We start from the raw sequence: 12,405 nt of genomic DNA, 5'->3' as shown, positions 1-12,405 counted from the left end.
CTCTAAGTTGCATAAAATCTCTGAATCCATACACGTGGATGTAGGGGATTGGACGCTACTTGGGTGGTTTTGGGGCCTGATGTCGACTTGGGGTTGGAAGATTCTGATGATCATCGGAGTCGTTGTGGCATTCCTGTTCACGTGTTGCCTTTGTGTGCAGTGCGGTCCTGCCTTATGTGGCCTCTGTGCTACAACGTGTATGAGACAGCCTCCTGTTACCAAGGGGACTCGGTTGGACAGAGCTATGCTACAACAACATCTAGATGGTCTGATGAATATCGAGTATGATTCCGACTAGTGCTTGCCTACATGAGGGCAAAAGGAGCGTCTGAGGTTCCGTGACAATTGTAAGTGATGTTTTCGACTCGCACGAATATGGTCGAGTCTGGTATCTATGAACCGCAAATGACGAGTTTAGTGGGTGTACGCAGTTTCGCTGTACTAACCTAAACCGTTCATCTGTTACGTGGGTATTTCTATCTGTACCCACGGGTTCCATCTTAGATACGGCATCCATTTTGTCTCTTGCCCTCAAGTAGCCAGCGAACGGACGATGTCCGCTTCGCGACCCTGGGACTCCCAAGATATTTGCGGAAGACACATGTCCTTTGTAAGTGTCTTTATGATGAGGGGGATGCTACTGTAAAGCAGATGGCGCCGCTCGAGGCTCATCTTGCCGCACGGACTTATTGTTGCAGCCGTGCATCTCATTAGGCACGTCCCTTTGATGCCCGTATCTCGTGTTTCCTGATACCTCCCCTTTTACACCCTTTTCGATCCCTCCACTGTCTCCGTCTTCCTTTACACCTGTTCTTGTTCCTACTTCGATCTGTTTTACTGCTGATTGGAATGCACTAATGATGGGAAGATGGGTTTTTACAGTTGGGAAACGCCAAATGTTTCCGCACTTATGTTCCGGACCTTATGTGAATCAAAGTGACCAAAACGACCCCTCTGGGGGATAATTGTGGGACCCGGGTCATAAACTTTTGTGTCTAATGCAACTCTATGGGAAAATCGTGTATAAAAGGAGCGATCCGCAGAACCAATTTGAAGCAGTCACTCTGAACTACACTTGTTGTACTTCCGTGATTTCTGTGTTTCCCTGCAGCAAATAAACCTTGAATCTTTGACGTCCAAGGAAGTGTCCCGTGTCTCTGTGATTCGTACGCCGGAGCAGGTTACCCACGAAGGTTTCAGGTGTTGTGCCCTGGCACCGCTGGGTTCTAAATAACCCAGTCCTTCAAGTGGCAGGATGTTTAGAACGCTTGTTCACCTTACATATGTTCTTCACTCTAGGCTGTTTCTCGGGCTAATGATCCATGTGATACAGAGATGATGAAATTCCAGGGTCTGCCTCATAAAAGATCGAACTAAGGGTTAAACTGCGGAATCCAATGTGGTTCAGCAGTGTGGCTAGGCAGTGCCACCTTGTTAAATGCTTCTGTGCATTAGGCAACATGTACTGAAATGAATCAGTTGTGGTCTTCCCAGTGTTAACAACGATGCATATTTTGATAATGCTGAATAAAAAAGACAGCATAGAAAACATTACTTGAACTGTGGAAAGGTTTTTATGTTGAAGTAGCACAATTGAAGATGAGATTAGGGGAACAAACTTTTGCTTCAAATAGAAATGCATTCTCGTTATAATTCAAAGTCATCAGACACTAGAAGGAGGTCCTTTTAGAGTCGATATGCTGTTGTATGGAGCACTTTTAAAAAAGTTTTTATTAGTTTACCACACAGTTGCAAAACATAAAAAAACTAGCGACATTACAAGAATATCTAGACATAGGTTCATGTTAAAGTCTCAATCAAAGAATCTGCCTTAGAACTGGAAACACTTATGCCTATTCAGTGAAATACTACTCAATAGTATGAACAGCAAACCAAACTGACTTTACCTTAAGAAAACCCAAATCAACAGCAAAATCCCATATTCACAAGGAATCACATGTCAGGGGATCCAGTGGAATGTCAAATGAGAGACTAATCTGAAACCACACCTCCAGCAGTTAGGTGTTAAATGGTCGTGCCCTTCTGACTATAAGTAAGTATTCCTTCAAAGTGGTCCAGCCATAGCAGGAAGGAGGACTGAGCTGCTAGCCTTGAAAGGTGACCCCTACCCTAACACATCCCCACCCCAGTGGAGGCTGCCACAATCAAAGGGTGGGGGGCTGATTGGATGGAACGCTGGAGTGAGAGAGTGGAGGGGGCACAGGGGTGTTTAGAATATATAAAAAATATATAATAACTTACCCGAAGTCGCCGGCCGCCTACCCCGTTGTCACGCTTCCTCTTCTCTTCCTTATCCCAGAATGCCTCTGGGACCGGCTCCCATCAAATCCCCACACTGCTCTCCTGCTAGGAGAAATGTGCGGGGATTGGCTTGAGTGGGCTGAAAAGAAGCTCCTCTCATGCCAGGGAGTCTGTAGGAGTTTCTCCAGCCCGGCTGTTCAATGCAGCCTGGCTGGAGAAATCTAAGTGCGCATGTGTGTTTTGGTCAGCCTATGATGGCCGGCCAAACGCATACACGCTCTTAGTGAGTGCACATAGCACTCCTCCTCTCGTGCCCCGCCTCTATTTGCACAAGCTGCCTCAGAGTAAGCAAATGGAAAAAAAATGCTAGAAAATCGTTTTATTTTTTATTTGCTGGCTTTGAGCCAGGTATTGGGGTGCCGCAACTCAGCCATTAAAGAGAAGCCTTCTCTACACCACCCTGCACTTGGGCCAGAGAGCCAAAGCCGTGCAATACCTCAGAAAAAGTTGGACCTCCTTTGACATACCCCAGCAATGCATTTAATGGGGAGTTCTCAAGCACATTCCTCATCATTTTATGGAGTTCTGCGAATGTTTCTACTCATGAGCAATTTCACACAGTGTGCTTTAGAATGCGACCATATTGTGCATGTGGCATCTGTCAGTAGACCAATAGCAGGCAGTATTGCTGGCCTGTTATAGAACTGTTGGATGCATTTAAAGTGCAGAAGTCTGTATATTCTATTGAGGAATTTTCCTCTTATTTGTGTATTTAAAAAAGCCCACAGGGCACCTGTCAACTCTTGCACTAGATTGGTCACCCACTGCCTCATAGCTCCCCCAGTCTCAAGCCATGACCAATTGAACAGACTTTTTTATATTCTGGTAGTAATGTTTTGTGATTGATGTGTTCATGGAGGTTAGTCATCATTTCCCATCAGTTGACAGAAGGGTTAAAGTAAGGTAGCCCATTGTTGATGACATCCACCACTCCCTTGATAATGGTGAGACATGTTTTCTTATCCTCCACGAACTCTCTGCAGCTTTTGGCACTGTTAACCACTCTGCCCTCCTTAATGTGCTCACAGATTGTTTCTGCCTCAATGGTACTACCCACAAATGGTTTGTCTCCTATCTTCCAAATGGAACCCAACAAATTAAAATTTAAGACTGTCTATCTAAACCCACTCCGGTCAACCTAAGAGTCCCCCAGGGAGCCATTCTCTCACCCTCACTCTTTAATCTCTTTATGGAACCCCACACCCTTATTCTAAATCAAGCTGGTATCAACTACCATCTTTATGCCAATGACACCCAACTCTATTACAAAATCAAACCCCACGCTGACATCATACACCTTAATTAAACCCTCACTAAAATCCAATACTGGTTCCTCCTTAATCCTCTCAAACTCGACCCCCCAAAAAATTAATTCATCCTCTTCTCCCCCAAAAACAACCCTCTCCCCATTCAAACTCAGATCTCCCACCTCAATGCCCTCAACTGCTCTCTCTCCTTGTGCAACCCAGAAAAATTGCATTGTATCTCCATCGATAACAGTCTAAACCTCAATGTCCACATCAAACATTTGGCTAAAGGAGCCCTCTTCACTCTCCGTCATCTCAAGAAAATCAAACCCTTTCTCCCAACTGAAGATTTTATATAAGTGGTTCAATCCCTGGTCCTTTCACAAAATAATTAGGGCAATGCCATCCTCACCCGAATCCCCAAGGTCCACCTAGCTCCACTCAAATCTGTTCTGAACCTTGCAGCAAGGCTCATCACCGACTGTAAACGGTTCGACCACATTTCCCCAGCTCTCAAAACTCTAAATGGCTCCCCATCGAAGGCAGATCAGCCTTCAAAAACACATGCATCACTCACAAAGTCCTCTATCAAAATACACCACCATACCTTGCCAATAAACTCTGCAAAGTGGGCAGCACACGACCCCTAAGAAGCACTAACGCTCTCCTCCTTGTCCCACCCCTGCTAAAAAAGAAATCCACTCAATCCCGCTCCTACTCTTGAAATGCCCTCTACATCTGGAATACCCTCCCCAAGACCTACAATGTAACTCTTCCTACACCAGCTTTAAAAAAGATTTCAAAATGTCACCTCCTCAATAAATATTGGGGGTCTCAACCTGCACCTTAAACTTGCTCTTTCATATCTTATAGGTATTTCAGCTCTTTTCTCCAAGTATCTGTTTACATGATATGTATAACCTCAAGCCTTTTGTTTTTCTCTGTCTTACCTGCTGTTTATCCTATAATGATGTTGTAAATGTTGTAATTTTGTTTTACGATATGTACCTCAGTCTTGTAAAGCGCTCTGATGTTTTTGTTATTCTTTTATGCTCTAATTTGTCTCTTACCGTAACTAGCTCTATCATGTAAAGCGCTCTGATACCTCTGGGTGCAGCTAGCACTATATAAAACCTCTAAAATAAATAAATAAAATTGTAGAAATTTGGGTCGCCGGCGTATCTGACAGATCTCATAACGAAGGGCATCTTCCAATGCCGCAGAAAATAAAATAGGCATTCCAGGGAGTCACCGTCAAAACCATGGTTCACGTCTGATCTGAAAGCATTAAAACAGGAGTGTAAGAAATTAGAGCGAGATTGGCGCAGGGTTTATTGACCTTTGGCTAAGCACATGCTCAGAAAAAAACTACAAAATGTATTATACTGCTAAAGCCCATGCTGAAAGCCTCTACTGTTCGGCATACATTGATCTTACCAGGAATAATACCAAGGAAATGTTCTCCATTATCCAGAGCTTCCTGGCACCCAAAGCCCAAATGAGTACTCTCCCATCCGCAGACTCCTGGTGTGAAAATTTCTCCAGTTTCTTTATGGACAAAATTCACACTACCCAGGCTTCTTTTACCCCCTGCAGCATGGCCACGGCTGCGTCCCTGCCTTCAGGGGCTCTACCTGATAATCCCACTCACTCCATGACTGCCTTCACTCCCATCGACCTGCCCAGCTCACTTAAAATCCTTAAGGGCTTGAAAGCAGGCTCTCCTTTCGACTGTTGCTCAGCAAGACTTCTGGCAGCCGTTGCTGAGACTGTTAACCCAGAAATTAACGGACTCATTACTATATCCCTTCAGGAGGTTCTTATCCCTGCAGGCTGGAAGCAGGCCACGATTTTACCCTTACTGAAAAAGCCATCTCTTAACCCTCTAAGCCCAGCAAATTATCGTCACATTCCCTTTTGTCTAGTGTGTCAAAGGTGTGTGAAAAGGTGGTTACTAGACAGCTTACCAAGTTCAATGAAAGCACGGAGTCAGCCCTGGTGGAGGCCATCCGTGAGTGTCTGGACGCCGGCGGGAGGGCAGCACTGATTTTGCTTGACCTGTCAGTGGCGTTCGATACCGTTCCCCACTCGTTGTTGCTCACTCGACTTGCTGAGATTGGTGTATCTGGCACTGCGTGGGGATGGTTTAAGTCCTTCCTGGAGGGTCAGATGCAACAGGTATGGTTTCCTCCATCCTCTTCATCTCCTCAGATGGTGGCTACAGGATTCCCACACGGGTCCTCCCTGAGCCCCCTTCTTTTTAACATTTATGTTACCCCCTTGGTTCAATTGGTTCAGGATTCGGGGGCCAAAATCATTGCCTACGCTGACGACACCCAGCTCCTGTTCACATGGGTAAAAAATTAGGGCTCCACTCCCTACGCAAAAAATTGTCTGACCACAGTTTTCACTGGCTGGCCTCCGCACAACTTAAATGTACTGAAGAGAAGTCAGAAATACTCTATGGAAAGTTTCCAATTCAATTCAGAGAAACGCTCTGGCCTTCTGACTTCGCTATGTCAGCCTCTATGGGGAAACCAGCTAAGATAAGAATCTGGGGGTTTGGTTTGAGGAGAACCTTACGTTCTCAACTCAGATCAAGAAGCTAGCCCTTGAATTGTTTTGGGCTACTTAAAACCCTCAGGAAACTTCTTCCACTGCTCCCAAGAGCTGCTAAATAAATGGTCACCCGAACCCTTATCCTATCGCTGTTAGATTATGCCAATTCCCTGTATGCCGGCATCCCTGGCTATCTTCTTAATAAACTACAAGTAGTTCCAAATGCTGCGACCAGGCTTGTCCTGAACATCCCTACTAGAAGCAGTGTGAGACAACATCTGCGTGCACTACGTTGGCTGCCTGTAGCATAACGGGTTAAATTTAAATCTTTAGTCATAGCACAATTTGGCCCTTCATGCTTCAGGTCCAATCTATCTACAAAAACATTTCTCCTTCTATACTCCTTCGAGACAATTGCGCTCCATTTCTAAACTCCTGGCTCAGGTCCCCCGTTTCAAACTGCAAAGGATGGGTGGCAGCTCCCTTTCCTTGAAAGCGGCTCTGGCCTGGAACACACTGCCTCTTGCTCTTCGTAGCATTCAGGAACCCACTCTTTTCAAGAAAAACATGAAAACATTCCTCTTTGTCTAAATGGGCTCTCCTACTTCTCAAGGCTTGCACGTGACCACTCTTCGGAGTATCTGTGTGCGTTACGAATATAAATAACATAACATATTATCCTCCTAAGTAATATTATCAAAATGTGTTAACAAATCTGTGGTGTCTTTTATGTAAGAAGGGACATCTTGTACAAATGGTGCAATGTAAATATCGATGTACTCTGATAAACATTCACACAAATAATTATTACTACAAACTATCAGTCTACCATGTGGAGTTCTATGATTTTTATGGAACCTGGGCAAAAAAGTAAATTACCAAAGTCCTTCCATTTGACAAAAAGCTTTGTGAGCTCTTTTTCTGTGTGCTTGACTGAAGTAGGAGTGGATAGTGCATAGCAAAAACGGTAGGACAGTTGTCTTAAAGCCTCTTTAATGTAAGCCTCATAGTTTAAATTTACAATAGAACCACCTTTGTCTGCCTTACAGACAATAATCTCTTTATTTTCCTTCAGAGACAAAAGTGCAGACTGTGTTTTGGTTAAGTTTAATGCTTTACGATCAACCTTTAAATAACCTATGTCTCGTAGAACACATTTCACAAAAATATCAATATTGTCTTCATCACCAAATTTGGGGGAAAATGCTGATTTTGTCTATTAGCCACTCTCTGTGGTATGTCAAATTCAATATCCAAATCTGTTGTTATTTGTTCCAAGGTATGGGGCCCAGCCTCAGATAATGATATTAAAGTTTGGATATCCTCCAAATCTCTGGCTAAGTGTGTGAAGTGACCAATATCACGTGCTCTCTGGGGATGTTTACGTGGAATGATCTCAAAAACCGTTTTCAATGTCAGTTTCCAATCCAATTTCAACATATTCACTTTGAAACTAAAAAATCAATATGTTGGGACAGAACAAAGTTACCCCTTTATTAAGAACATAAATTTTTCTGAAGATAGGACATAATCTGATAAATTCATTACTATATTCAATTCTTGTTTCACTTGTTGTCTTGTCTTGACAACTTTTTTGTCTGTTTCTTCTTCTGTTCTTTTGGTGCCTTTGAGTGGTGGTTTCCTGTCAATGTTTTTTCTTGCTAGGTATGCTGCTGTTCGTTCTGCCTTATGCGCAATTCTTCAAAAAAAGGAGATTTAGGTTGAAGAAAATAAGAGGATCTGAGAATCTGCCCCTTTGCGAGTGGTTTTTAGCTTCATGCATCTGGGCCCATGGTGACCAATTTATTCTCAGACATTCAAGAAGGTCCCATTCTCTGGTTTTAACACCTGTCCCTGTGTTTGGAATTGTGTGTATATAAAAATTGTCCTTTTTCGACCTATATGTTTCTAGATCTTAAATGTATGTTGATATTGAAGCTCGTTTGGATCAAAAAGATTTGAAAGTTCAAAACATCGCAACTTTGAAAATCATTTCTGCTTTTTCCTGTGATATATCCAGCTCTGATTTAGAAACGAGTTAAAGAACTCTGTTGTGTGGTAGTAAACAAAAAAGAACATGCCCTTGAAATGTTAATGTCCTCCAGTGACATACTTACACTGTGGATTGAGTGACAAGTACGTTGCATTATTTATTTGCCAAAAAAATATCAATCTTAAACTGGGCACCACATTCATTGAGGACAGTCAATTGGAAGTGCAGCATTTCAAAAACGTTCTGCTTCTTTCTCGGGTTGTTTGCCCTTAGATATGGAATATCTCGGCTAACCTAGTTGATACAGTGCTCGGCGAAAACACTATTAGAGACAGATGCCTGTGAAATGCATAGATGAAGTTAGATTGATATATTTGTTGTAAGGTGTCAAGCACGTTGTAGCTTTGTAGAGGTTTGGGGTTTAATTTGGTAATGATAAATGATTTTACTTGATATGTGGCACAGAGACCTTACAAAATGAAATATTTCTTTGGAAAAATTGTTGCATACATTTTGGCAACGGCTTACAGGAAAATTTAACTATCTAATGTGTCCCCTTTGCAGGCTTCGTAATACAACGGCACGGTAAATAAATCCATCTTGGTGAAATTAAGTTAATATTTATGACACACCTTCAGTACAACAAACTCTAAGAATATTGAACTGTTTATTTTTGGAAAATAATAATTCATTAACATTTGCTGCATTTTGGCTTCTAACTTTGGCACAAAAGGCAAATTCTGTGAAAACTTCAACCGTGGCCTCTTCAGATGATTTCTAATTAACTGGCAACATTAATCTATAGACATTATATTTAGCATGCAGTGAATGTATGACAAAAACTACTTTTTGCTAAATTTCATTGGATACCTAAAAATTGTACATGTCAATTTCCCAAACAAGTGTCCTCTGATCAGATGCAGAACTGAGGTGAGGCGGCATCACATGGAATGTTTCTGTCTGGTATGAACGCTCATCTGCTGGGTATTTCCTATTTATGTCGTGTAGGGGTAATCGCACTAATTATGTCAAATCACAGAACATATGGATCAGCAGACACATCGAAATAATTTCAGCATAATAAATGTGCTGTACTTTGAGAAACCTCAAATTGACAGGCAAACTCTCAGATCCTGACCTTTCTCTACGTTTATTTCCTTGTCCTTTTATTGAACTCTTCCTTGTATTTCCTTTATTCCAGGTGACATCAGATCTCCAACAAGTATTAGCATCCAACAACTATCACCTGGAATGTCGAGGTGTTGTGAAGGTCAAAGGGAAAGGGGAAATGACAACCTACTTTCTAAATGAAGGACCGCCCATCAGTTAGCAGTAGCCGTAGACTTGCTATGGAGAGGCACGCGCACCAAAGGTATCGCGGATCCCTGGTACATCACTTGCAAGCAGCGGACCTAGGACATGAGGGAGCTCTGGTTCACTCCTTATTCCAGGACACTGCTCCTGCAGTCTCACTCTTGTTGTGCAGGCGAAGCATCAGAAGAGGACAAGCGCGATAGCTGCAGCCGGCTGTATCCTGAATGACTGCCACACTGACCAAAGAGGTACCTTAGGAGAAGTTGACCTACAATGTGGGATGAAACGAAAGTTCTCACTGCTCTGGGAGGCACAAGAAGATATTTATTGACCCATAGGAAACTTTTCTTTGCAGAGGAGTAGGTATGTGTACTGGACAAACAGCCACATGAAGTGCAACATTGCTATCAAATTTGGCGAATAAGCAGGTTATTCTCTATTGAAATTGGCACTCACTTGTACACCACACAGAAGCAGTTTATAGTCACCGAAGATTAATGTGGCAATTATTGGAGTGACAATCAGCAGCACAATGCTTTCTACCTTCTGCTTGTATGGGAAGGCCATCACTGGCGCTGCATTAATGTGAGGACCGCAGTCCGCATATGGTTGTCAAAGACATGGGAATCATATTTATTGAATCAAAAAGTCTTCTGTGCTCTTCTTGTTTGATGAAGTATATGTACATATATAGATATATGTATATACATATTGGTTTACACGTTGAACTAAATATGTAAACGAAAGACACTTTAATATTCAAGACGCGTCCTTTTGTATTTTTATTTTGTAATATTGCAACTTGGGGTTCAAACAGACAAACCAAAATCTATATTTTGTAAATGGTATATATGGGCGGGAGGAACGGAGGGGTTGTGCACACTGGTGTGTATTCTGATGTGTACTATGCCATGGAGTTGTATTACATGCTGTGCATTATTCTTGCGATACAGACTTGGCAGTTTTTATTTCAGCTAAGCAGCACAAAAGAAAATGAAACCAGCCTTCTTAGCGCAGTCATTCATTTACGGAATGAAACCGCGCAACTGCTCTACTATCATCCTATCTTGCTCAGTGAAGACATTTATTTTTTCAAAGCAACCAAATCCTCATCTTGGTTTATGATTGGCAAATAAATCAGCATATATGAATTTTGATTTGCGCAGAAAGAAAATATTATTATGTATGTGCGCTGGAGTGAGAGCAGGTGGGGATTTAGCTTCTGGTAGGTATTCCCATAGGGCCTTGCAAAGGCTTCTTTTTCTAAGTGGATTATTTGTTTGAATATTGTATTTTTCGGAGCCCCATATGCATGGTGGAACAGTGCAAGAATAACAGTACCAGATTGACAGGCAAATCTCTTCAACAGGCACCACTCTGGCCTCCACCAGAGCATATTTCTGAATGCCTTAATTTGCACATTTTTTAGCAGAGTTGTCACTAATCCACGGTCTGAAAGCTTTCTCACCTAAAAAGGATACGTTTTCTGCAAAAAAACATTTTGTGGTGGACTTTCCCAAAACATTTGTGCTATGAAAATATAGAACTAAAAGTAGGGTTTGCTGCTTATTGTGCCACCAAAAAGTATCTTTTTTATTCATTTCTTTTAAATGTATCAATTACAAGAAATGTACAGTTGGTGATCATTTAATTATCTTCACATAGTGTGAGTAGCTTCAAAACTTTGCCCATGTATAATTGTAACAATAAGATAAAGTCTATCACTAGGTCACCTCTTGAAACATCTTATAACATCATTTAGTTTTTGGTAAACAGGGTACTCTGTTGCAACGTGGCACTATGTTGCCCACCAAACGATCGGTCCACCAAATTCATTTGGTGACTGGAGTAATCCATACGATGACCTTGCTTCCCATTGGCCCGTTGATGGAATACTTCTTCCAGCAGCGCAGTGTACTAGGTGCCAATGGAGGAAAGGCGTTAACCCATCTGCAGTACTTGTGGTGGATGGTATAATGCCTTACTTTCCTGTCTATCACCAGCAGGAAAAACCTTGCAGTGAAGGAAGAGAAAAAAAGAAAAAATGACCCACGCACCCTGGCAGAAAACATCCTTGGTGTGGGGATCAATCGTTGTTTTTTTTTACTAGAAACAAACTCTTGCTTTGTCAGTTTGTTTCTGAAACATGTAGAAAGTTTGGTGATTGGCTGTCAAAACCGTCAGCAGTAATCCACCATACATTTAACATATTGAAAGGATCCACTGTGCAGTGGTTCCTTTCAGTGTACAGGGATGACCGCTGGGCGGGCAGCCATCTCTACATTTGGCAAGTGGAGTGCTGTTGGGATGGTGGAGGTGATTTCCTCTGCCATCCCAATGTACAGCACTCCATCTGCCAACCTCTGAACCACGCACCTTAGTCTGTTATACAACACTGGCTTCACTGCTTCGGAAACAAAATATTTAATTGCAAGTCCTGAAATAGCATAATTTGTTGTGCCAGACTAGTTCAATATTTGATAATGGCTCAGAGATCGCACAAAAGTATTTTGTTAAAAATTCCTTTATGTTGTGTTTGATGAAATACGGATCTGAAATGCCAAAGTAGAAGGGCAGGCTGTGAAATGCAGCCATGAACGTCAGAGCTTATGATGTCTTTATGTTAATAAAACTCTTTGAATTTCATGCTCGCCAAGGCTTCACTGGTTAGCCTCTTAATGGCTATGTAAATACTTTTTAGAGTTGTTAAGCATAACTGGTAAATTGGCAGGTAATCAATAATTTAGTCACCATTATTCTTAGCATTCTGCTGCCCTGTTTATTATTGGACATCAATTGCCCTTTCCAGTTGTCTCAGTAAATGATTAATACAGCAGGTAAGTGCCAGTTAGCCAGGTTGAATGTAGCATTTTACAACCCTTTCAGTTGACTTACTTGGATTTACTCAAGTAGTCGTAGGAAAACCAAAGGATCTTGGTGCCACCCTGTTAGGCTAAGCAAAGTGGGCAC

The 12,405-nt window shown here is 42.2% G+C and overlaps 1 protein-coding gene across 1 annotated transcript in view; it reads left to right on the top strand.

Annotated features, from left to right (window-relative positions):
• ADCY5 (adenylate cyclase 5) overlaps positions 1 to 12,133 on the top strand; it is a 1,577,350-nt gene extending 1,565,217 nt beyond the window's left edge. The window contains exon 21 of the mRNA XM_086957077.1: positions 9,323 to 12,133. Within this exon, the coding sequence (XP_086813203.1) occupies positions 9,323 to 9,451 (129 nt within the window). The 3' untranslated portion in view covers positions 9,452 to 12,133. The remainder of the gene's footprint in view (positions 1 to 9,322) is intronic.
• The last annotated feature ends 272 nt before the right edge of the window (positions 12,134 to 12,405 follow it).

The sequence above is a fragment of the Lissotriton vulgaris genome, chromosome 2_1 (assembly GCF_964263255.1).
Source record: "Lissotriton vulgaris chromosome 2_1, aLisVul1.2, whole genome shotgun sequence".
NCBI lineage: Eukaryota > Metazoa > Chordata > Amphibia > Caudata > Salamandridae > Lissotriton > Lissotriton vulgaris.
Note: the sequence above shows the minus strand (reverse complement) of the source record. Positions and strands in the feature narration are given on the sequence as shown.